Consider the following 25,189-nt stretch of genomic DNA (forward strand, 5'->3'; position numbering starts at 1 on the left):
CGACGGGGAGGAGGAGGAGACGATGACGACGGGGAGGAGGAGGAGGAGATGACGGGGAGGAGGAGGAGACGATGACGACGGGGAGGAGGAGGAGGAGACGACGGGGAGGAGGAGGAGACGACGGGGAGGAGGAGGAGACGACGACGACGGGGAGGAGACGACGACGACGGGGAGGAGACGACGACGACGGGGAGGAGACGACGACGACGGGGAGGAGGAGGAGACGACGACGGGGAGGAGGAGGAGACGACGACGACGGGGAGGAGGAGGAGACGACGACGGGGAGGAGGAGGAGACGACGACGGGGAGGAGACGACGACGGGGAGGAGGAGGAGACGAGGAGGAGGAGGAGACGACGACGAAGGGGAGGAGACGACGACGAAGGCGAGGAGGAGGAGGAGACGACGAGGAGGAGGAGGAGGAGACGACGGGGAGGAGGAGACGACGGGGAGGAGGAGACGACGGGGAGGAGGAGACGACGGGGAGGAGGAGGAGGAGATGGAGGAGGAGACGACGAGGAGGAGGAGGAGGAGACGACGGGGAGGAGGAGGAGGAGACGACGGGGAGGAGGAGACGACGGGGAGGAGGAGACGACGGGGAGGAGGAGGAGGAGATGGAGGAGGAGACGACGAGGAGGAGGAGGAGGAGACGACGGGGAGGAGGAGGAGGAGACGACGGGGAGGAGGAGGAGGAGACGACGGGGAGGAGGAGGAGGAGACGACGGGGAGGAGGAGGAGGAGACGACGATGGGGAGGAGGAGGAGGAGACGACGGGGAGGAGGAGGAGGAGACGACGGGGAGGAGGAGGAGGAGACGACGGGGAGGAGGAGACGACGGGAGGAGGAGACGACGGGGAGGAGGAGACGACGGGGAGGAGGAGACGACGGGGAGGAGGAGACGACGGGGAGGAGGAGGAGGAGACGACGACGACGAGGAGGAGGAGACGACGGGGAGGAGGAGGAGGAGACGACGACGGGGAGGAGGAGACGACGGGGAGGAGGAGGAGGAGACGACGGGGAGGAGGAGGAGGAGACGACGGGGAGGAGGAGGAGGAGACGACGGGGAGGAGGAGGAGGAGACGACGACGACGGGGAGGAGGAGGAGACGACGACGAAGGGGAGGAGGAGGAGACGACGGGGAGGAGGAGGAGGAGACGACGGGGAGGAGGAGGAGGAGACGACGACGAAGGGGAGGAGGAGACTGTGGAGGAGGAGGAGGAGGACGACGGGGAGGACGATGATGAGACGACGGAGGAGGAGATGGAGGAGGAGGAGGAGACGACGACGACGGCGGCGGAGGAGGAGACGACAGCGGCGGAGGAGGAGACGACGGCGGAGGAGGAGGAGGAGGAGACGGCAGCGGAGGAGGAGGAGGAGGAGGAGGAGGCGGAGGAGGAGACGGCAGCGGAGGAGGAGGAGGAGGAGGAGGAGACGGCGGCGGAGGAGGAGACGACGGCGGAGGAGGAGGAGGCGGAGGAGCAGGAGACGGCGGCGGAGCAGGAGACGACGGCGGAGGAGGAGGAGGCGGAGGAGGAGGAGACGGCGGCGGGGGAGGAGGAGACGGAGGAGGAGGAGACGGCGGCGGGGGAGGAGGAGACGGCGGCGGGGGAGGAAGAGACGATGACGGGGAGGAAGAGGAGCAGACGATGGCAGAGGCCGAGACGGCGGAGGAGGAGGAGGACGGCAGGGGAGGTGGCGGAGGAGGGGGAGACGACGACGGAGGAGGAGGGGGAGACGACGACGGAGGAGGAGGAGGAGACGACGGAGGAGGAGGGGGAGACGACGACGGAGGAGTAGGGGGACGACGACGGTGGAGGAGACGACGACGACGGAGGAGGAGGAGGAGGACGGACGACGGAGGAGGAGGAGACGACGACGGTGGAGGAGACGACGACGACGGAGGAGGAGGAGACGACGACGGTGGAGGAGACGACGACGACGGAGGAGGAGGAGACGACGACGGTGGAGGAGACGACGACGACGGAGGAGGAGGAGGAGGAGGAGACGACGACGGTGGAGGAGACGACGACGACGGAGGAGGAGGAGGAGGAGGAGACGACGACGGTGGAGGAGACGACGACGACGGAGGAGGAGGAGGAGGAGACGACGGAGGAGGAGGAGGAGACGACGGAGGAGGAGGAGGAGACGACGGAGGAGGAGGAGGAGACGACGGAGGAGGAGGAGGAGACGACGGCGGAGGAGGAGGAGACGACGGCGGAGGAGGAGGAGACGACGGCGGGGGAGGAGGAGACGACGGCGGAGGAGGAGGAGACGACGGCGGCGGAGGAGGAGACGACGGCGGAGGAGGAGGAGGAGGAGACGACGGGGAGGAGGAGGAGACGACGACGATGGGGAGGGGACGACGACGACGGGGAGGAGGAGGAGGAGACGACGGGGAGGAGGAGGAGACGACGACGATGGGGAGGAGACGACGACGACGGGGAGGAGGAGGAGGAGACGACGGGGAGGAGGAGCAGGAGGAGACGACGGGGAGGAGGAGGAGGAGGAGACGACGGGGAGGAGGAGGAGACGACGACGATGGGGAGGAGACGACGACGACGGGGAGGAGGAGGAGGAGACGACGGGGAGGAGGAGGAGGAGACGACGGGGAGGAGGAGGAGGAGGAGACGACGGGGAGGAGGAGGAGGAGGCGGCGGAGGAGGATGGGGAGGAGACGACGACGACGGGGAGGAGGAGGAGGAGACGACGGGGAGGAGGAGGAGGAGGAGACGACGACGATGGGGAGGAGACGACGACGATGGGGAGGAGACGACGACGACGGGGAGGAGGAGGAGGAGACGACGGGGAGGAGGAGGAGACGACGACGATGGGGAGGAGACGACGACGACGGGGAGGAGGAGGAGGAGACGACGGGGAGGAGGAGGAGACGACGGCGGAGGAGGAGGAGGAGGAGGAGACGGCAGCGGAGGAGGAGGAGGAGACGACGACGACGGCGGCGGAGGAGGAGACGACGGCGGAGGAGGAGGAGGAGGAGGAGACGGCAGCGGAGGAGGAGGAGGAGGAGGAGGCGACGGCAGCGGAGGAGGAGGAGGAGGAGGAGGAGGAGACGGCGGCGGAGGAGGAGACGACGGCGAAGGAGGAGGAGGCGGAGGAGGAGGAGACGGCGGCGGGGGAGGAGGAGACGGAGGAGGAGGAGACGGCGGCGGGGGAGGAGGAGACGGCGGCGGGGGAGGAAGAGACGATGACGGGGAGGAAGAGGAGCAGACGACGGCAGAGGCCGAGACGGCGGAGGAGGAGGAGGAGATGGAGGAGGAGGAGGAGACGATGGCGGAGGAGGAGGAGGCGGAGGAGGCGGAGGAGAAGGGGACAACGGCGGAGGAGGAGGAGGAGGGGACGACGGCGGAGGAGGAGGAGGGAGAGAAGGAGGGGGAGGAGGAGGAGGAGGAGGAGGAGGAGAAGGAGACGACGGAGGGGGAGGGGGAGACGACGACGGCGGAGGAGGAGGAGACGACGGAGGAGGAGATGATGACGGGGTGGAGGAGGAGAAGAACGACGGCGAGGAGGAGGAGGTTGACGGGGAGGAGAAGGAGACGACGACGGAGGAGGAGGAGGAGGAGGAGGAGGAGGAGACGACGGAGGAGGAGGAGGAGGAGGAGGAGGAGACGACGACGGAGGAGGAGGAGACGACGGAGGAGGAGGAGGAGGAGGCGGAGGATGAGGCGGAGGAGGAGGAGGCGGAGGATGAGGCGGAGGAGGAGGAGGCGGAGGAGGAGGAGGCGACTACGGCAGAGGAGGAGGAGGAGGAGGAGATGGCGGAGGAGGAGGAGATGGCGGAGGAGGAGGAGATGGCGGAGGAGGAGGAGACGGCGGAGGAGGAGGAGACGGCGGAGGAGGAGGAGGAGACGGCGGAGGAGGAGGAGGAGACGGCGGAGGAGGAGGAGGAGACGGCGGAGGAGGAGGAGGAGACGGCGGAGGAGGAGGAGGAGACGGCGGAGGAGGAGGAGGAGACGGCGGAGGAGGAGGAGGAGACGGCGGAGGAGGAGGAGGAGACGACGGAGGAGGAGGAGGAGACGGCGGAGGAGGAGGAGAAGACGACGGAGGAGGCCGAGGAGGAGGAGGAGACGACGGAGGAGGAGGAGACGACGGCGGAGGAGGAGGAGACGAAGGAGGAGACGGCGGAGGAGGAGGAGACAACGGCGGAAGAGATGATGATGGGGTGGAGGAGGGGAAGAACAACGGCGAGGAGGAGGTGGTTGATGGGGAGGAGACGGAGGAGGAGGGGGAGAAGACGGAGGAGGGGGAGACGACGGAGGAGGAGGAGGGGGAGACGACGGAGGAGGAGGAGGGGGAGACGACGGAGGAGGAGGAGGGGGAGACGACGGAGGAGGAGGAGGGGGAGACGACGGAGGAGGAGGAGGGGGAGACGACGGAGGAGGAGGAGGGGGAGACGACGGAGGAGGAGGAGGGGGAGACGACGGAGGAGGAGGAGGGGGAGACGACGGAGGAGGAGGAGGGGGGAGACGACGGAGGAGGAGGAGGGGGAGACGACGGAGGAGGAGGAGGGGGAGACGACGGAGGAGGAGGAGGAGACGGCGGAGGAGGAGGAGACGATGGCGGAGGAGGAGGAGGAGGAGGAGACGGAGGAGGCGGAGGAGAAGGGGACAACGGCGGAGGAGGAGGAGGAGGGGACGACGGCGGAGGAGGAGGAGGGAGAGAAGGAGGGGGAGGAGGAGGAGGAGGAGGAGGAGGAGAAGGAGACGACGGAGGGGGGAGGGGGAGACGACGACGGCGGAGGAGGAGGAGACGACGGAGGAGGAGATGATGACGGGGTGGAGGAGGAGAAGAACGACGGCGAGGAGGAGGAGGTTGACGGGGAGGAGAAGGAGGAGGAGGGGGAGACGGCGGCGGAGGAGGAGGGGGAGACGGCGGCGGAGGAGGAGGGGGAGACGGCGGCGGAGGAGGAGGGGGAGACGGCGGCGAAGGAGGAGGAGGAGACGACGGAGACGGAGGAGGAGGAGGAGGAGGAGACAAAGGAGACGGAGGAGGAGACGGAGGAGGAGACGACGGAGGAGGAGGAGGAGACGACGACGGAGGAGGAGGAGGAGACGGAGGAGGAGACGACGACGGAGGAGGAGACGACGACGGAGGAGGAGACGACGACGGAGGAGGAGGAGGAGGAGGAGACGACGGAGGAGGAGGAGGAGGAGGAGGAGGAGACGACGACGGAGGAGGAGGAGGAGACGACGGAGGAGGAGGAGGAGGAGGCGGAGGAGGAGGCGGAGGAGGAGGAGGCGGAGGAGGAGGAGGCGGAGGAGGAGGAGGCGACTACGGCGGAGGAGGAGGAGGAGGAGATGGCGGAGGAGGAGGAGACGGCGGAGGAGGAGGAGGAGACGGCGGAGGAGGAGGAGGAGACGGCGGAGGAGGAGGAGGAGACGGCGGAGGAGGAGGAGGAGACGGCGGAGGAGGAGGAGACGACGGAGGAGGAGGAGACGACGGAGGAGGAGGAGACGACGGCGGAGGAGGAGGAGACGACGGCGGAGACGGCGGAGGAGGAGGAGACAACGGCGGAAGAGATGATGATGGGGTGGAGGAGGGGAAGAACGACGGCGAGGAGGAGGTGGTTGATGGGGAGGAGACGGAGGAGGAGGGGGAGAAGACGGAGGAGGGGGAGACGACGGAGGAGGAGGAGGGGGAGACGACGGAGGAGGAGGAGGGGGAGACGACGGAGGAGGAGGAGGGGGAGACGACGGAGGAGGAGGAGGGGGAGACGACGGAGGAGGAGGAGGGGGAGACGACGGAGGAGGAGGAGGGGGAGACGACGGAGGAGGAGGAGGGAGAGACGACGGAGGAGGAGGAGGAGATTACGGCGGAGGAGGAGGAGGAGATTACGGCGGAGGAGGAGGAGGAGGAGGCGGCGGAGGAGGAGGAGGAGGAGGAGGAAGAGGTGGAGACGACGGCGGAGGAGGAGGAGATGGCGGAGGAGGAGGAGACGATGGCGGAGGAGGAGGAGGAGGAGGAGGAGACGGAGGAGGCGGAGGAGGAGGGGACAACGGCGGAGGAGGAGGAGGAGGGGACGACGGCGGAGGAGGAGGAGGGAGAGAAGGAGGGGGAGGAGGAGGAGGAGGAGGAGACGACGGAGGGGGAGGGGGAGACGACGACGGCGGAGGAGGAGGAGACGACGGAGGAGGAGATGATGACGTGGTGGAGGAGGAGAAGAACGACGGCGAGGAGGAGGAGGTTGACGGGGAGGAGAAGGAGGAGGAGGGGGAGATGACGGCAGAGGAGGAGGGGGAGACGGCGGCGGAGGAGGAGGGGGAGACGGCGGCGGAGGAGGAGGGGGAGACGGCGGAGGAGGAGGAGACGACGGAGACGGAGGAGGAGGAGGAGGAGGAGACGGAGACGGAGGAGGAGGAGGAGACGACGGAGGAGGAGGAGGAGTCGACGACGGAGGAGGAGGAGGAGACGGAGGAGGAGACGACGACGGAGGAGGAGACGACGACGGAGGAGGAGACGACGACGGAGGAGACGACGGAGGAGGAGGAGGAGGAGGAGGAGACGACGGAGGAGGAGGAGGAGGAGACGACGACGGAGGAGGAGGAGGAGGAGACAACGGAGGAGGCGGAGGAGGAGGCGGAGGAGGAGGAGGCGGAGGAGGAGGAGGCGACTACGGCAGAGGAGGAGGAGGAGGAGGAGACGGCGGAGGAGGAGGAGACGGCGGAGGAGGAGGAGACGGCGGAGGAGGAGGAGGAGACGGCGGAGGAGGAGGAGACGGCGGAGGAGGAGGAGACGGCGGAGGAGGAGGAGGAGACGGCGGAGGAGGAGGAGAAGACGACGGAGGAGGCGGAGGAGGAGGAGGAGACGGCGGAGGAGGAGGAGAAGACGACGGAGGAGGCCGAGGAGGAGGAGGAGACGACGGAGGAGGAGGAGACGGAGGAGGAGGAGGAGGAGGAGGAAGAGGAGGAGGAGGAGGAGACGACGGAGGAGGAGGAGGAGGAGGAGGAGGAGACGACGGAGGAGGAGGAGGAGGAGGAGGAGACGGCGGAGGAGACGACGACGGCGGAGGAGGAGGAGGAGGAGGAGACGACGACGGAGGAGGAGGAGACGACGACGGCGGAGGAGAAGGAGGAGGAGGAGGAGGAGACGACGACTGAGGAGGAGGAGGAGACGACGACAGGATGAGGAGACGACGACAGGAGGACGAGGGGACGACGATGGAGGAGGAGGAGGAGGAGATGACGGCGGAGGAGACGGCGACGGCGGAGGAGGAGGAGGAGGAGACGACGACTGAGGAGGAGGAGGAGACGACGACTGAGGAGGAGGAGACGACGACAGGAGGAGGAGGAGACGACGACAGGAGGAGGAGGAGACGACGACAGGAGGAGGAGACGACGACAGGAGGAGGAGGAGACGACGACAGGAGGAGGAGGAGACGACGACAGGAGGAGGAGGAGGAGACGACGACAGGAGGAGGAGGAGGCGACGACAGGAGGAGGAGGAGACGACGACAGGAGGAGGAGGAGACGACGACAGGAGGAGGAGGAGGAGACGACGACAGGAGGAGGAGGAGGAGACGACGACGGAGGAGGAGGAGGAGACGACGACGGAGGCGGAGACGACGACGGAGGCGGAGACGACGACGGAGGCGGAGACGACGACGGAGGCGGAGACGACGACGGAGGCGGAGACGACGACGGAGGAGGAGACGACGACGGAGGAGGAGACGACGGAGGAGGAGGAGGAGACGACGACGGAGGAGGAGGAGGAGACGACGACGGAGGAGGAGGAGGAGGAGACGGAGGAGGCGGAGGAGGAGGGGACGACGGCGGAGGAGGAGGAGGAGGGGACGACGGCGGAGGAGGAGGAGGAGGGAGAGAAGGAGGGGGTGGAGGAGGAGGAGGAGGAGGGGGAGACGACGGAGGGGAAGGGGGAGACGACGACGGCGGAGGAGGAGGAGACGACGGAGGAGGAGATGATGACGGGGTGGAGGAGGAGAAGAACGACGGCGAGGAGGAGGTTGACGGGGAGGAGGAGGGGGAGACGACGGCGGAGGAGGAGGGGGAGACGACGGCGGAGGAGGAGGGGGAGACGGCGGCGGAGGAGGAGGAGGAGACGACGGAGGAGGAGACGGAGACGGAGGAGGAGGAGGAGACGACGGAGGAGGAGACGGAGACGGAGGAGGAGGAGGAGACGGAGGAGGAGGAGGAGACGACGGAGGAGGAGGAGACGACGGAGGAGGAGACGACGACGGAGGAGGAGGAGGAGACGGAGGAGGAGGAGGAGACGACGGAGGAGGAGGAGGAGACGGAGGAGGAGGAGGAGACGACGACGGAGGAGGAGGAGGAGGAGGAGGAGACGACGACGGAGGAGGAGGAGGAGGAGGAGACGACGGAGGAGGAGGAGGAGGAGGAGACGACGGAGGAGGAGGAGGAGGAGGAGACGACGAAGGAGGAGGAGGAGGAGACGACGGAGGAGGAGGAGGAGACGACGACGGAGGAGGAGGAGGAGGAGGAGACGACGGAGGAGGAGGAGGAGACGACGACGGAGGAGGAGGAGGAGGAGACGACGACGGAGGAGGAGGAGGAGGAGGAGACGACGACGGAGGAGGAGGAGGAGGAGGAGACGACGACGGAGGAGGAGGAGGAGGAGGAGACGACGACGACGGAGGAGGAGGAGGAGGAGGAGACGACGAAGGAGGAGGAGGAGGAGGAGGAGGAGACGACGAAGGAGGAGGAGGAGGAGGAGGAGACGACGGAGGAGGAGGAGGAGACGACGGAGGAGGAGGAGGAGACGACGGAGGAGGAGGAGGAGACGACGACGGAGGAGGAGGAGACGACGACGGAGGAGGAGGAGACGACGGAGGAGGAGGAGGAGACGACGGAGGAGGAGGAGGAGACGACGGAGGAGGAGGAGGAGGAGGAGACGACGGAGGAGGAGGAGGAGACGACGGAGGAGGAGGAGGAGGAGGAGGAGACGACGACGGAGGAGGAGGAGACGACGACGGAGGAGGAGGAGACGACGACGGAGGAGGAGGAGACGACGGAGGAGGAGGAGGAGGAGACGACGGAGGAGGAGGAGACGACGGAGGAGGAGGAGACGACGGAGGAGGAGGAGGAGGAGGAGGAGGAGACGACGGAGGAGGAGGAGGAGACGACCACGGAGGAGGAGGAGGAGACGACGGAGGAGGAGGAGGAGACGACGGAGGAGGAGGAGGAGACGACGGAGGAGGAGGAGGAGGAGACGACGGAGGAGGAGGAGACGACGGAGGAGGAGGAGGAGGAGACGACGACGGAGCAGGAGGAGGAGGAGGCGGAGGAGGAGGAGCCGGCGGAGGAGGAGGCGGCGGCGGAGGAGGAGGCGGCGGCGGAGGAGGAGGCGACGGCGGAGGAGGAGGAGGAGACGGTGGAGGAGGAGGAGGAGACGGCGGAGGAGGAGGAGGAGACGACGGAGGAGGCCGAGGAGGAGGAGGAGGAGACGGCGGAGGAGACGACGACGGCGGCGGAGGAGGAGGAGACGACGACGGCGGAGGAGGAGACGACGACAGGAGGACGAGGAGACGACGACGACGGAGGAGGAGTAGGAGGAGGAGGAGACGACGGAGGAGGAGGAGACGACGGAGGAGGAGGAGACGACGGAGGAGGAGGAGACGGCGGAGGAGGAGGAGACGACGACGGAGGAGGAGACGACGACGGAGGAGGAGACGACGGAGGAGGAGGAGGAGACGACGACGGAGGAGGAGGAGGAGACGACGACGGAGGAGGAGGAGGAGGAGACGGAGGAGGCGGAGGAGGAGGGGACGACGGCGGAGGAGGAGGAGGAGGGGACGACGGCGGAGGAGGAGGAGGAGGGAGAGAAGGAGGGGGTGGAGGAGGAGGAGGAGGAGGGGGAGACGACGGAGGGGAAGGGGGAGACGACGACGGCGGAGGAGGAGGAGACGACGGAGGAGGAGATGATGACGGGGTGGAGGAGGAGAAGAACGACGGCGAGGAGGAGGTTGACGGGGAGGAGGAGGGGGAGACGACGGCGGAGGAGGAGGGGGAGACGACGGCGGAGGAGGAGGGGGAGACGGCGGCGGAGGAGGAGGAGGAGACGACGGAGGAGGAGACGGAGACGGAGGAGGAGGAGGAGACGACGGAGGAGGAGACGGAGACGGAGGAGGAGGAGGAGACGGAGGAGGAGGAGGAGACGACGGAGGAGGAGGAGGAGACGACGGAGGAGGAGGAGACGACGGAGGAGGAGGAGACGACGGAGGAGGAGACGACGACGGAGGAGGAGGAGGAGACGGAGGAGGAGGAGGAGACGACGACGGAGGAGGAGGAGGAGGAGGAGGAGACGACGACGGAGGAGGAGGAGGAGGAGGAGACGACGGAGGAGGAGGAGGAGGAGGAGACGACGGAGGAGGAGGAGGAGGAGGAGACGACGAAGGAGGAGGAGGAGGAGACGACGGAGGAGGAGGAGGAGACGACGACGGAGGAGGAGGAGGAGGAGGAGGAGACGACGGAGGAGGAGGAGGAGACGACGACGGAGGAGGAGGAGGAGGAGACGACGACGGAGGAGGAGGAGGAGGAGGAGACGACGACGGAGGAGGAGGAGGAGGAGGAGACGACGACGGAGGAGGAGGAGGAGGAGGAGACGACGACGACGACGGAGGAGGAGGAGGAGGAGGAGACGACGAAGGAGGAGGAGGAGGAGGAGGAGGAGACGACGAAGGAGGAGGAGGAGGAGGAGGAGGAGGAGACGACGGAGGAGGAGGAGGAGACGACGGAGGAGGAGGAGGAGACGACGGAGGAGGAGGAGGAGACGACGACGGAGGAGGAGGAGACGACGGAGGAGGAGGAGGAGACGACGGAGGAGGAGGAGGAGACGACGGAGGAGGAGGAGGAGACGACGGAGGAGGAGGAGGAGACGACGGAGGAGGAGGAGGAGGAGGAGGAGACGACGACGGAGGAGGAGGAGACGACGACGGAGGAGGAGGAGACGACGACGGAGGAGGAGGAGACGACGGAGGAGGAGGAGGAGGAGACGACGGAGGAGGAGGAGACGACGGAGGAGGAGGAGACGACGGAGGAGGAGGAGGAGGAGGAGGAGGAGGAGACGACGGAGGAGGAGGAGGAGACGACCACGGAGGAGGAGGAGGAGACGACGGAGGAGGAGGAGGAGACGACGGAGGAGGAGGAGGAGACGACGGAGGAGGAGGAGGAGGAGACGACGGAGGAGGAGGAGACGACGGAGGAGGAGGAGGAGGAGACGACGACGGAGCAGGAGGGAGGAGGAGGCGGAGGAGGAGGAGCCGGCGGAGGAGGAGGCGGCGGCGGAGGAGGAGGCGGCGGCGGAGGAGGAGGCGACGGCGGAGGAGGAGGAGGAGACGGTGGAGGAGGAGGAGGAGACGGCGGAGGAGGAGGAGGAGACGACGGAGGAGGCCGAGGAGGAGGAGGAGGAGACGGCGGAGGAGACGACGACGGCGGCGGAGGAGGAGGAGACGACGACGGCGGAGGAGGAGACGACGACAGGAGGACGAGGAGACGACGACGACGGAGGAGGAGTAGGAGGAGGAGGAGACGACGGAGGAGGAGGAGACGACGGAGGAGGAGGAGACGACGGAGGAGGAGGAGACGGCGGAGGAGGAGGAGACGGCGGAGGAGACGACGACGGCGGAGGAGGAGGAGGAGACGACGACAGGAGGAGGAGGAGACGACGACAGGAGGAGGAGGAGACGACGACGGAGGAGGAGGAGGAGGAGACGACGGCGGAGGAGGAGGAGTCGGCGGAGGAGGAGGAGACGAAGGAGGAGACGACGACGGCGGAGGAGGAGGAGACGAAGGAGGAGACGACGACGTCGGAGGAGGAGGAGACGAAGGAGGAGACGACGACGTCGGAGGAGGAGGAGACGAAGGAGGAGACGACGACGTCGGAGGAGGAGGAGACGAAGGAGGAGACGACGGCAGAGGAGGAGGAGACAACGGCGGAGGAGATGATGACGGGGTGGAGGAGGAGTCGGCGGAGGAGGAGGTGTAGACGACGACGGCGGAGGAGGAGGAGACGAAGGAGGAGACGACGACGGCGGAGGAGGAGGAGACGAAGGAGGAGACGACGACGTCGGAGGAGGAGGAGACGAAGGAGGAGACGACGGCAGAGGAGGAGGAGACAACGGCGGAGGAGATGATGACGGGGTGGAGGAGGAGGAGGCGGAGGAGGAGGAGACGGCGCAGGAGGAGGAGGAGGAAATGGCGTCGCAGGAGGAGGAGGAGACGGCGGCGGAGGAGGAAGAGGAGGACGAGGAGGCGACGACGACGGAGGAGGAGACGGAGACGGAGGAGGAGACGACGGCGGAGGAGGAGGAGGTTACGACTGCGCCGGAGGAGGAGACGACGGAGGAAGAGGAGGAGGAGACGACGGAGGAGGAGGAGGAGGAGACGACGGCGGAGGAGGAGGAGGAGGAGACGACGGAGGAGGAGGAGGAGGAGACGACGGCGGAGGAGGAGGAGGAGGAGACGACGGCGGAGGAGGAGGAGGAGGAGACGACGGAGGAGGAGGAGGAGGAGGAGACGACGGCGGAGGAGGAGGAGGAGGAGGAGACGACGGCGGAGGAGGAGGAGGAGGAGGAGACGACGGCGGAGGAGGAGGAGGAGGAGGAGACGACGGCGGAGGAGGAGGAGGAGACGACGGCGGAGGAGGAGGAGGAGGAGGAGACGACGGCGGAGGAGGAGGAGGAGGAGACGGCGGAGGAGGAGGAGGAGGAGACGGCGGAGGAGGAGGAGGAGGAGACGACGACGACGGGGGCGAGGAGACGATGACGGGGAGGAAGAGGAGGAGACGACGGCAGAGGCCGAGACGGCGGAGGAGGAGGAGGACGGCAGGGGAGGTGGCGGAGGAGGGGGAGACGACGACGGAGGAGGAGGGGGAGACGACGACGGAGGAGGAGGGGGAGACGACGACGGAGGAGTAGGGGGACGACGACAGACGACGGAGGAGGACAGACGACGGAGGAGGACGGACGACGGTGGAGGAGACGACGACGACGGAGGAGGAGGCGGAGGAGGAGGAGACGACGACGGTGGAGGAGACAACGACAACGGAGGAGGAGGAGGAGGAGGAGACGACGACGGTGGAGGAGACGACGACGGTGGAGGAGGAGGAGGAGACGGAGGAGACGACGACGGTGGAGGAGACAACGACAACGGAGGAGGAGGAGGAGGAGGAGGAGACGACGACGGTGGAGGAGACGACGACGGTGGAGGAGGAGGAGGAGACGGAGGAGGAGGAGGAGACGACGGAGGAGGAGGAGGAGACGACGGAGGAGGAGGAGGAGACGACGGAGGAGGAGGAGGAGGAGACGAAGGAGGAGGAGGAGGAGGTGACGACGGCGGAGGAGGAGGAGACGACGGCGGAGGAGGAGGAGACGGCGGAGGAGGAGGAGACGGCGGAGGGGGAGGAGACGACGGCGGGGGAGGAGACGACGGCGGGGGAGGAGGAGGAGGAGACGGAGGAGGAGGAGGAGGAGGAGACGACGGAGGAGGAGGAGGAGACGACGGAGGAGGAGGAGGAGACGACGGAGGAGGAGGAGGAGACGACGGAGGAGGAGGAGGAGGAGACGACGGAGGAGGAGGAGGAGGAGACGACGGAGGAGGAGGAGGAGGAGACGACGGAGGAGGAGGAGGAGGAGACGACGGAGGAGGAGGAGGAGACGACGGCGGAGGAGGAGGAGACGGCGGAGGGGGAGGAGACGACGGCGGGGGAGGAGACGACGGCGCTGGAGGAGGAGACGACGGCGGAGGAGGAGGAGGAGGCGGCGGAGGAGGAGGAGACGACGACGGCGGAGGAGGAGGAGACGACGGCGGAGGAGGAGGAGGAGACGGCGGAGGAGGAGGAGACGACGGCGGAGGAGGAGGAGGAGGAGGAGGAGGCGGATGACGAGGAGGAGGAGGAGACGACGACGGGGAGGAGGAGGAGACGACGATGGAGAGGAGGAGGTGGAGACGACGGCAGTGGCCGAGACGGCGAAGGGGGAGGAGGACGGCTGGGGAGGTGGCGAAGGAGGGGGAGACGACGACGGAGGAAGAGGGGGAGACGACGACGATGGGGAGGAGACGACGACGACGGGGAGGAGGAGGAGGAGACGACGGGGAGGAGGAGGAGGAGACGACGGGGAGGGGAGACGACGGAGGAGGAGATGATGACGGGGTGGAGGAGGAGAAGAACGACGGGGAGGAGAAGGAGGAGGAGGGGGAGACGGCGGCGGAGGAGAAGGGGGAGACGGCGGCGGAGGAGGAGGGGGAGACGGCAGCGGAGGAGGAGGGGGAGACGGCGGCGGAGGAGGAGGAGGAGACGACGGAGGACGAGACGGAGGAGGAGGAGGAGGAGACGACGGAGGAGGAGGAGGAGGAGACGACGATGGAGGAGGAGGAGGAGACGACGATGGAGGAGGAGGAGGAGGAGGAGACGACGACGGAGGAGGAGGAGACGACGACGACGGAGGAGGAGGAGGAGGAGGAGGAGGAGACGAAGAAGGAGGAGGAGGAGGAGGAGGAGACGACGAAGGAGGAGGAGGAGGAGGAGGAGACGACGGAGGAGGAGGAGGAGGAGGAGGAGACGACGGAGGAGGAGGAGGAGGAGGAGGAGACGACGGAGGAGGAGGAGGAGACGACGGAGGAGGAGACGACGGAGGAGGAGGAGGAGGAGACGACGGAGGAGGAGGAGGAGACGACGACGGAGGAGGAGGAGGAGACGACGACGGAGGAGGAGGAGGAGGAGACGACGACGGAGGAGGAGGAGGAGACGACGACGGAGGAGGAGGAGGAGACGACGACGGAGGAGGAGGAGGAGGAAGAGGCGGAGGAGGAGGCGGAGGAGGAGGAGGCGACTACGGCAGAGGAGGAGGAGGAGGAGGAGATGGCGGAGGAGGAGGAGACGGCGGCGGAGGAGGAGGAGACGGCGGCGGAGGAGGAGGAGACGGCGGAGGAGGAGGAGGAGACGACGGAGGAGGAGGAGACGGCGGAGGAGGAGGAGGAGACGGCGGAGGAGGAGACGGCGGAGGAGGCCGAGGAGGAGGAGGAGACGGCGGAGGAGACGACGACGACGGAGGAGGAGGAGGAGGAGGAGACGACGACGACGGAGGAGGAGGAGGAGGAGGAGACGACGACGGCGGAGGAGGAGGAGGAGACGACGACAGGAGGAGGAGACGACGACAGGAGGACGAGGGGACGACGATGGAGGAGGAGGAGGAGGAGATGACGGCGGAGGAGACGGCGACGGCGGAGGAGGAGGAGGAGGAGACGACGACTGAGGAGGAGGAGGAGACGACGACTGAGGAGGAGGAGGAGACGACGACTGAGGAGGAGGAGGAGACGACGACAGGAGGAGGAGGAGACGACGACGGAGGAGGAGGGGGAGACGACGACGGAGGAGGAGGGGGAGACGACGACGGAGGAGGAGGGGGAGACGACGACGGCGGAGGAGGAGGAGACGGCGGAGGAGGAGGAGGAGGAGGAGGAGGAGACGACGACGGAGGAGGAGGAGGAGACGACGGAGGAGGAGGAGGAGGAGGAGACGACGACGGAGGAGGAGGAGACGACGACGGAGGAGGAGACGACGACGGAGGAGGAGGAGACGACGACGGAGGAGGAGACGACGACGGAGGAGGAGGAGGAGGCGGCGGAGGAGGAGGAGGCGGCGGAGGAGGAGGCGACGGCGGAGGAGGAGGAGGAGACGGCGGAGGAGGAGGAGAAGACGACGGAGGAGGCGACGGCGGAGGAGGAGGAGGAGACGGCGGAGGAGGAGGAGAAGACGACGGAGGAGGCCGAGGAGGAGGAGGAGACGACGACGGCGGCGGAGGAGGAGGAGGAGGAGGAGACGACGACGGCGGAGGATGAGGAGACGACGACGGAGGAGGAGGAGGAGGAGGAGGAGACGACGGCGGAGGAGGAGGAGGAGGAGGAAACGACGTAGGAGGAGGAGGAGGCGGAGGAGGAGACGACGGCGGAGGAGGAGGAGACGACGGCGGAGGAGGAGGAGACGACGGCGGAGGAGGAGGAGACGACGGCGGAGGAGGAGGAGGAGGAGGAGGAGGAGGAGGAGACGACGGCGGAGGAGGAGGAGGAGGAGACGACGGCGGAGGAGGAGGAGGAGGAGACGGCGGAGGAGGAGGAGGAGACGGAGGAGACGACTGCGGCGGAGGAGGAGGAGACGAAGGAGGAGACGACGACGGCGGAGGAGGAGGAGACGAAGGAGGAGACGACGACGGCGGAGGAGGAGGAGACGAAGGAGGAGACGACGACGGAGGAGGAGGAGTCGATGGCGGAGGAGACGATGACGGGGTGGAGGAGGGGAAGAACGACGGCGAGGAGGAGGAGGTTGACGGGGAGGAGACGGAGGAGGAGGGGGAGACGACGGAGGAGAAGGAGGAGGGGGAGACGAAGGAGGAGGGGGAGACGAAGGAGGAGGGGGAGACGAAGGAGGAGGGGGAGACGACGGAGGAGGAGGAGGAGGGGCAGTCGACGGAGGAGGAGGAGGAGGAGGGGGAGACGACGGGGGAGGAGGAGGAGGAGGAGGGGGAGACGACGGAGGAGGAGGAGGAGGGGGAGACGACGGAGGAGGAGGAGGAGGAGGGGGAGACGACGGAGGAGGAGGAGGAGGAGGGGGAGACGACGGAGGAGGAGGGGGAGACGACGGAGGAGGAGGAGGAGGAGGGGGAGACGACGGAGGAGGGGGAGACGACGGAGGAGGGGGAGACGACGGAGGAGGAGGGGGAGACGACGGAGGAGGAGGGGGAGACGACGGAGGAGGAGGGGGAGACGACGGAGGAGGAGGGGGAGACGACGGAGGAGGAGGGGGAGACGACGGAGGAGGGGGAGACGACGGAGGAGGAGGGGGAGACGACGGAGGAGGAGGGGGAGACGACGGAGGAGGAGGGGGAGACGACGGAGGAGGAGGAGGAGGGGGAGACGACGGAGGAGGAGGAGGAGGAGATGACGACGGAGCAGGAGGAGGAGGAGGCGGAGGAGGAGGAGCCGGCGGAGGAGGAGGCGGCGGCGGAGGAGGAGGCGACGGCGGAGGAGGAGGAGACGGTGGAGGAGGAGGAGGAGACGGCAGAGGAGGAGGAGGAGACGACGGAGGAGGCCGAGGAGGAGGAGGAGGAGACGGCGGAGGAGACGACGACGGCGGCGGAGGAGGAGGAGACGACGACGGCGGCGGAGGAGGAGGAGACGACGACGGCGGAGGAGGAGACGACGACAGGAGGACGAGGAGACGACGACGACGGAGGAGGAGTAGGAGGAGGAGGAGACGACGGAGGAGGAGGAGACGACGGAGGAGGAGGAGACGACGGAGGAGGAGGAGACGGCGGAGGAGACGACGACGGCGGAGGAGGAGGAGGAGACGACGACAGGAGGAGGAGGAGACGACGACGGAGGAGGAGGAGGAGGAGACGACGGCGGAGGAGGAGGAGTCGGCGGAGGAGGAGGTGTAGACGACGACGGCGGAGGAGGAGGAGACGAAGGAGGAGACGACGACGGCGGAGGAGGGGGAGACGAAGGAGGAGACGACGACGTCGGAGGAGGAGGAGACGAAGGAGGAGACGACGGCAGAGGAGGAGGAGACAACGGCGGAGGAGATGATGACGGGGTGGAGGAGGAGGAGGCGGAGGAGGAGGAGACGGCGCAGGAGGAGGAGGAGGAAATGGCGTCGCAGGAGGAGGAGGAGACGGCGGCGGAGGAGGAAGAGGAGGACGAGGAGGCGACGACGACGGAGGAGGAGACGGAGACGGAGGAGGAGACGACGGCGGAGGAGGAGGAGGAGGAGGTTACGACTGCGCCGGAGGAGGAGACGACGGAGGAGGAGGAGGAGGAGACGACGGAGGAGGAGGAGGAGGAGACGACGGCGGAGGAGGAGGAGGAGGAGACGACGGAGGAGGAGGAGGAGGAGACGACGGCGGAGGAGGAGGAGGAGGAGACGACGGCGGAGGAGGAGGAGGAGGAGACGACGGAGGAGGAGGAGGAGGAGGAGGAGACGACGGCGGAGGAGGAGGAGGAGGAGGAGACGACGGCGGAGGAGGAGGAGGAGGAGGAGACGACGGCGGAGGAGGAGGAGGAGGAGGAGGAGACGACGGCGGAGGAGGAGGAGGAGGAGGAGACGACGGCGGAGGAGGAGGAGGAGGAGGAGACGACGGCGGAGGAGGAGGAGGAGGAGGAGACGACGGCGGAGGAGGAGGAGGAGGAGGAGACGACGGCGGAGGAGGAGGAGGAAGAGACGGCGGAGGAGGAGGAGGAGGAGACGGCGGAGGAGGAGGAGACGACGACGACGGGGGCGAGGAGACGATGACGGGGAGGAAGAGGAGGAGACGACGGCAGAGGCCGAGACGGCGGAGGAGGAGGAGGACGGCAGGGGAGGTGGCGGAGGAGGGGGAGACGACGACGGAGGAGGAGGGGGAGACGACGACGGAGGAGGAGGGGGAGACGACGACGGAGGAGTAGGGGGACGACGACAGACGACGGAGGAGGACAGACGACGGAGGAGGACGGACGACGGTGGAGGAGACGACGACGACGGAGGAGGAGGCGGAGGAGGAGGAGACGACGACGGTGGAGGAGACAACGACAACGGAGGAGGAGGAGGAGGAGGAGACGACGACGGTGGAGGAGACGACGACGGTGGAGGAGGAGGAGGAGATGGAGGAGACGACGACGGTGGAGGAGACAACGACAACGGAGGAGGAGGAGGAGGAGGAGACGACGACGGTGGAGGAGACGACGACGGTGGAGGAGGAGGAGGAGACGGAGGAGGAGGAGGAGACGACGGAGGAGGAGGAGGAGACGACGGAGGAGGAGGAGGAGACGACGGAGGAGGAGGAGGAGGAGACGACGGAGGAGGAGGAGGAGGAGACGACGGAGGAGGAGGAGGAGGAGACGACGGAGGAGGAGGAGGAGGAGACGACGGCGGAGGAGGAGGAGACGACGGCGGAGGAGGAGGAGACGGCGGAGGGGGAGGAGACGACGGCGGGGGAGGAGACGACGGCGGGGGAGGAGGAGGAGGAGACGGAGGAGGAGGAGGAGGAGGAGACGACGGAGGAGGAGGAGGAGACGACGGAGGAGGAGGAGGAGGAGACGACGGAGGAGGAGGAGGAGGAGACGACGGAGGAGGAGGAGACGACGGAGGAGGAGGAGGAGACGGCGGCGGGGGAGGAGACGACGGCGGGGGAGGAGACGACGGCGGGGGAGGAGACGACGGCGCTGGAGGAGGAGACGACGGCGGAGGAGGAGGAGGAGGCGGCGGAGGAGGAGGAGACGACGACGGCGGAGGAGGAGGAGACGACGGCGGAGGAGGAGGAGGAGACGGCGGAGGAGGAGGAGACGACGGCGGAGGAGGAGGAGGAGGAGGAGGAGGCGGATGACGAGGAGGAGGAGGAGACGACGACGGGGAGGAGGAGGAGACGACGATGGGGAGGAGGAGGTGGAGACGACGGCAGTGGCCGAGACGGCGGAGGGGGAGGAGGACGGCTGGGGAGGTGGCGAAGGAGGGGGAGACGACGACGGAGGAAGAGGGGGAGACGACGACGATGGGGAGGAGACGACGACGACGGGGAGGAGGAGGAGGAGACGACGGGGAGGAGGAGGAGGAGACGACGGGGAGGAGGAGGAGACGACGGGGAGGAGGAGGAGACGACGGAGGAGGAGATGATGACGGGGTGGAGGAGGAGAAGAACGACGGGGAGGAGAAGGAGGAGGAGGGGGAGACGGCGGCGGAGGAGAAGGGGGAGACGGCGGCGGAGGAGGAGGGGGAGACGGCAGCGGAGGAGGAGGGGGAGACGGCGGCGGAGGAGGAGGAGGAGACGACGGAGGACGAGACGGAGGAGGAGGAGGACGAGACGGAGGAGGAGGAGGAGGAGACGACGGAGGAGGAGGAGGAGGAGACGACGATGGAGGAGGAGGAGGAGACGACGATGGAGGAGGAGGAGGAGGAGGAGGAGACGACGACGGAGGAGGAGGAGACGACGACGACGGAGGAGGAGGAGGAGGAGGAGGAGACGAAGAAGGAGGAGGAGGAGGAGGAGGAGACGACGAAGGAGGAGGAGGAGGAGGAGGAGGAGGAGACGACGGAGGAGGAGGAGGAGGAGGAGGAGGAGACGACGGAGGAGGAGGAGGAGACGACGGAGGAGGAGACGACGGAGGAGGAGGAGGAGACGACGGAGGAGGAGGAGGAGGAGACGACGGAGGAGGAGGAGGAGGAGACGACGGAGGAGGAGGAGGAGGAGACGACGGAGGAGGAGACGACGGAGGAGGAGGAGGAGGAGATGACGGAGGAGGAGGAGGAGACGACGACGGAGGAGGAGGAGGAGACGACGACGGAGGAGGAGGAGGAGACGACGGAGGAGGAGGAGGAGACGACGACGACGGAGGAGGAGGAGGAGACGACGACGACGGAGGAGGAGGAGGAGACGACGACGGAGGAGGAGGAGGAGACGACGGCGGAGGAGGAAGAGGCGGAGGAGGAGGCGGAGGAGGAGGCGGCGGAGGAGGAGGAGGCGACTACGGCAGAGGAGGAGGAGGAGGAGGAGATGGCGGAGGAGGAGGAGACGGCGGCGGAGGAGGAGGAGACGGCGGAGGAGGAGGAGGAGACGACGGAGGAGGAGGAGACGGCGGAGGAGGAGGAGGAGACGGCGGAGGAGGAGGAGGAGACGGCGGAGGAGGAGGAGGAGACGGCGGAGGAGGCCGAGGAGGAGGAGGAGACGGCGGAGGAGACGACGACGACGGAGGAGGAGGAGGAGGAGGAGGAGGAGACGACGACGGCGGAGGAGGAGGAGGAGGAGGAGACGACGACAGGAGGAGGAGACGACGACAGGAGGACGAGGGGACGACGATGGAGGAGGAGGAGGAGGAGATGACGGCGGAGGAGACGGCGACGGCGGAGGAGGAGGAGGAGGAGACGACGACTGAGGAGGAGGAGGAGACGACGACTGAGGAGGAGGAGGAGACGACGACAGGAGGAGGAGGAGACGACGACAGGAGCAGGAGGAGACGACGACAGGAGGAGGAGGAGACGACGACAGGAGGAGGAGGAGACGACGACGGAGGAGGAGGGGGAGACGACGACGGAGGAGGAGGGGGAGACGACGACGGAGGAGGAGGGGGAGACGACGACGGAGGAGGAGGAGACGGCGGAGGAGGAGGAGGAGGAGGAGGAGACGACGACGGAGGAGGAGGAGGAGACGACGGAGGAGGAGGAGGAGGAGGAGGAGACGACGACGGCGGAGGAGGAGGAGGAGACGGCGGAGGAGGAGGAGAAGACGACGGAGGAGGCGACGGCGGAGGAGGAGGAGGAGACGGCGGAGGAGGAGGAGAAGACGACGGAGGAGGCCGAGGAGGAGGAGGAGACGACGACGGCGGCGGAGGAGGAGGAGGAGGAGACGACGACGGCGGAGGATGAGGAGACGACGACGGAGGAGGAGGAGGAGGAGGAGGAGGAGGAGACGACGGCGGAGGAGGAGGAGGAGGAGGAAACGACGTAGGAGGAGGAGGAGGCGGAGGAGGAGACGACGGCGGAGGAGGAGGAGACGACGGCGGAGGAGGAGGAGACGACGGCGGAGGAGGAGGAGGAGGAGGAGGAGACGACGGCGGAGGAGGAGGAGGAGGAGACGACGGCGGAGGAGGAGGAGGAGGAGACGGCGGAGGAGGAGGAGGAGACGGAGGAGACGACTGCGGCGGAGGAGGAGGAGACGAAGGAGGAGACGACGACGGCGGAGGAGGAGGAGACGAAGGAGGAGACGACGACGGCGGAGGAGGAGGAGACGAAGGAGGAGACGACGACGGAGGAGGAGGAGTCGATGGCGGAGGAGACGATGACGGGGTGGAGGAGGGGAAGAACGACGGCGAGGAGGAGGAGGTTGACGGGGAGGAGACGGAGGAGGAGGGGGAGACGACGGAGGAGAAGGAGGAGGGGGAGACGAAGGAGGAGGGGGAGACGAAGGAGGAGGGGGAGACGAAGGAGGAGGGGGAGACGACGGAGGAGGAGGAGGAGGGGCAGTCGACGGAGGAGGAGGAGGAGGAGGGGGAGACGACGGAGGAGGAGGAGGAGGAGGAGGGGGAGACGACGGAGGAGGAGGAGGAGGGGGAGACGACGGAGGAGGAGGAGGAGGGGGAGACGACGGAGGAGGAGGAGGAGGAGGGGGAGACGACGGAGGAGGAGGAGGAGGAGGGGGAGACGACGGAGGAGGAGGAGGGGGAGACGACGGAGGAGGAGGGGGAGACGACGGAGGAGGGGGAGACGACGGAGGAGGGGGAGACGACGGAGGAGGAGGGGGAGACGACGGAGGAGGAGGGGGAGACGACGGAGGAGGAGGGGGAGACGACGGAGGAGGGGGAGACGACGGAGGAGGAGGGGGAGACGACGGAGGAGGAGGGGGAGACGACGGAGGAGGAGGAGGAGGGGGAGACGACGGAGGAGGAGGAGGAGGAGGGGGAGACGACGGAGGAGGAGGAGGAGGAGGGGGAGACGACGGAGGAGGGGGAGACGACGGAGGAGGAGGGGGAGACGACGTAGGAGGAGGCGGTGGGGGAGACGACGGAGGCGGAGGAGGAGGAGACGGCGGCAGAGGAGGAGACGGCGGAGGAGGAGGAGATGATGGAGGAGGAGGAAGAGGAGGACGAGGAGGCGACGACGACGGAGGAGGAGACGGAGGAGGAGGAGGAGACGACGGCGGAGGGGATGATGACGGGGTGGAGGAGGGGAAGAACGACGGCGAGGAGGAGGAGGTTGATGGGGAGGAGACGGAGGAGGAGGGGGAGACGACGGAGGAGGAGGAGGGGGAGACGACGGAGGAGGAGGAGGGGGAGGAGGAGGAGACAACTGCGGCGGAGGAGGCGGAGGAGGAGACGACGGCGGAGGAGGAGACAACGGCGGAGGAGGAGGAGGAGGAGACGACGGCGGCGGAGGAGGCGGAGGAGGAGACGACGGTGGAGGAGGAGACGACGGCGGAGGAGGCGGAGGAGGGGGAGACGACGGAGGAGGCGGAGGACGAGGAGACGGCGGAGGAGGAGGAGACGGCGGAGGAGGAGGAGACGGCGGAGGAGACGACGACGACGACGGCGGAGGAGGAGGAAGAGATGACGATGACGGCGGAGGAGGAGGAGACGACGACGGCGGAGGAGGAGGAGGAGACGACGACTGAGGAGAAGGAGGAGGAGGAGGAGGAGGAGACGACTGAGGAGGAGGAGGAGGAGGAGACGACTGAGGAGGAGGAGGAGGAGGAGGAGACGACGACGGCGGAGGAGGAGGAGACGGCGGAGGAGGAGGAGGAGACGAAGGAGGAGACGACGACGGAGGAGGAGGAGTCGATGGCGGAGGAGATGATGACGGGGTGGAGGAGGAGAAGAACGACGGCGAGGAGGAGGAGGTTGACGGGGAGGAGACGGAGGAGGAGGGGGAGACGACGGAGGAGGAGGAGGAGGGGGAGACGACGGAGGAGGAGGAGGAGGGGGAGACGACGGAGGAGGAGGAGGAGGGGGAGACGACGGAGGAGGAGGAGGAGGGGGAGACGACGGAGGAGGAGGAGAGGGAGACGACGGAGGAGGAGGGGGAGACGACGGAGGAGGAGGAGGGGGAGACGACGGAGGGGGAGACGACGGAGGAGGAGGGGGAGACGACGGAGGAGGAGGGGGAGACGACGGAGGAGGAGGGGGAGACGACGGAGGAGGAGGAGGAGGGGGAGACGACGGGGGCGGAGGAGGAGGAGGAGGAGACGGCGGCGGAGGAGGAGACGGCGGCGGAGGAGGAGACGGCGGCGGAGGAGGAGACGGCGGCGGAGGAGGAGACGATGGAGGAGGAGGAGGAGGAAGAGGAGGATGAGGAGGCGACAACGACGACGGAGGAGACGGACGAGGAGACGGAGGAGGAGGAGGAGACGACGGCGGAGGAGGAGGAGGAGACGACTGCGGCGGAGGAGGAGACGACGGCAGAGGAGGAGACTACGGCGGAGGAGGAGACGACGGCGGAGGAGATGACGACGGCGGAGGAGGAGGAGGAGGAGACGACGGCGGAGGAGGAGGAGGAGAAGACGGCGGAGGAGGGGGAGACGACGGAGGAGGAGGGGGACGTGGAGGCGACGACGGAGGAGACGACGGCGGAGAAGGAGGAGGAGGAGACGACGGCGGAGAAGGAGGAGACGACGACGGCGGAGAAGATGACGGAGGAGGAGGCGACGGAGGAGGAGGAGGAGACGACGGAGGAGGAGATGATGACGGGGTGGAGGAGGAGAAGAACGACGGCGAGGAGGAGGAGGTTGACTGGGAGGAGAAGGAGGAGGAGACGACGGCGGAGGAGGAGGGGGAGACAACGGCGGAGGAGGAGGGGGAGACGGCGGAGGAGGAGGAGGGGGAGACGGCGGCGGAGACGGAGGCGGAGGAGGAGGAGGAGGAGGAGGCGGAGGAGACGACGACGACGACGGCGGCGGCGGAGGAGGAGGAGACGGCGGAGGAGGAGGAGACGACGGCGGAGGAGGAGACGGAGGAGGAGGAGGCGGAGGAGGAGGAGACGGAGGCGGAGGAGACGGAGGCGGAGGACGAGGTGGAGGAGGAGGAGGAGACGACGACGGTGGCGGAGGAGGAGGAGACGGCGGCGGAGGAGGAGGAGACGGCGGAGGAGGAGGAGGAGGAGACGGCGGAGGAGGAGGAAGAGGAGGACGAGGAGGCGACGACGACGGAGGAGGCGACGATGGAGGAGGAGATGGAGGAGGAGACGACGGCGGAGGAGGAGGAGGCGGCGACGGTGGAGGAGACGGAGGAGGAGGCGACGGAGGAGGAGGAGGAGGAGGAGGCGACGGCGGAGGAGGAGGAGACGGAGGAGGAGGCGACGGCGGAGGAGGAGGAGGAGGAGACGACGGCGGCGGAGGAGGAGACGACGGCGGCGGAGGAGGAGACGACGGAGGAGGAGGAGGGGGAGACGACGGCGGAGGAGGAGGGGGAGACGACGGCGGAGGAGGAGGGGGAGACGACGGCGGAGGAGGAGGAGGAGGAGACGACGACGGCAGAGGAGGAGGAGACGACGGAGGAGGAGAAGATGACGTGGTGGAGGAGGAGAAGAACGACGGCGAGGAGGAGGAGGTTGACGGGGAGGAGAAGGAGGGGGAGACGGCGGCGGAGGAGGAGGGGGAGACGGAGGAGGGGGAGACGGCGGCGGAGGAGGAGGAGACGACGGCGGCGGGGGAGGAGGAGACGGAGACGGAGACGGAGGAGGAGGAGGAGGAGA

At 68.6% G+C, this 25,189-nt stretch overlaps 1 protein-coding gene across 1 annotated transcript in view; it reads left to right on the forward strand.

The window, feature by feature from the left end:
• Positions 1 to 1,618: 1,618 nt before the first annotated feature.
• Positions 1,619 to 25,189, forward strand: part of LOC137322149 (trichohyalin-like) — a gene marked incomplete at its 3' end in the record, with an annotated part of 31,103 nt that continues 7,532 nt past the window's right edge. The window contains 6 exon segments of the mRNA XM_067985263.1: positions 1,619 to 1,791; positions 12,917 to 13,187; positions 18,424 to 18,705; positions 19,992 to 20,384; positions 21,249 to 21,614; positions 23,829 to 24,209. Coding sequence (XP_067841364.1) covers positions 1,619 to 1,791; positions 12,917 to 13,187; positions 18,424 to 18,705; positions 19,992 to 20,384; positions 21,249 to 21,614; positions 23,829 to 24,209 — 1,866 coding nt within the window.

Source organism: Heptranchias perlo, chromosome 5 (genome assembly GCF_035084215.1).
Source record: "Heptranchias perlo isolate sHepPer1 chromosome 5, sHepPer1.hap1, whole genome shotgun sequence".
Lineage (NCBI taxonomy): Eukaryota > Metazoa > Chordata > Chondrichthyes > Hexanchiformes > Hexanchidae > Heptranchias > Heptranchias perlo.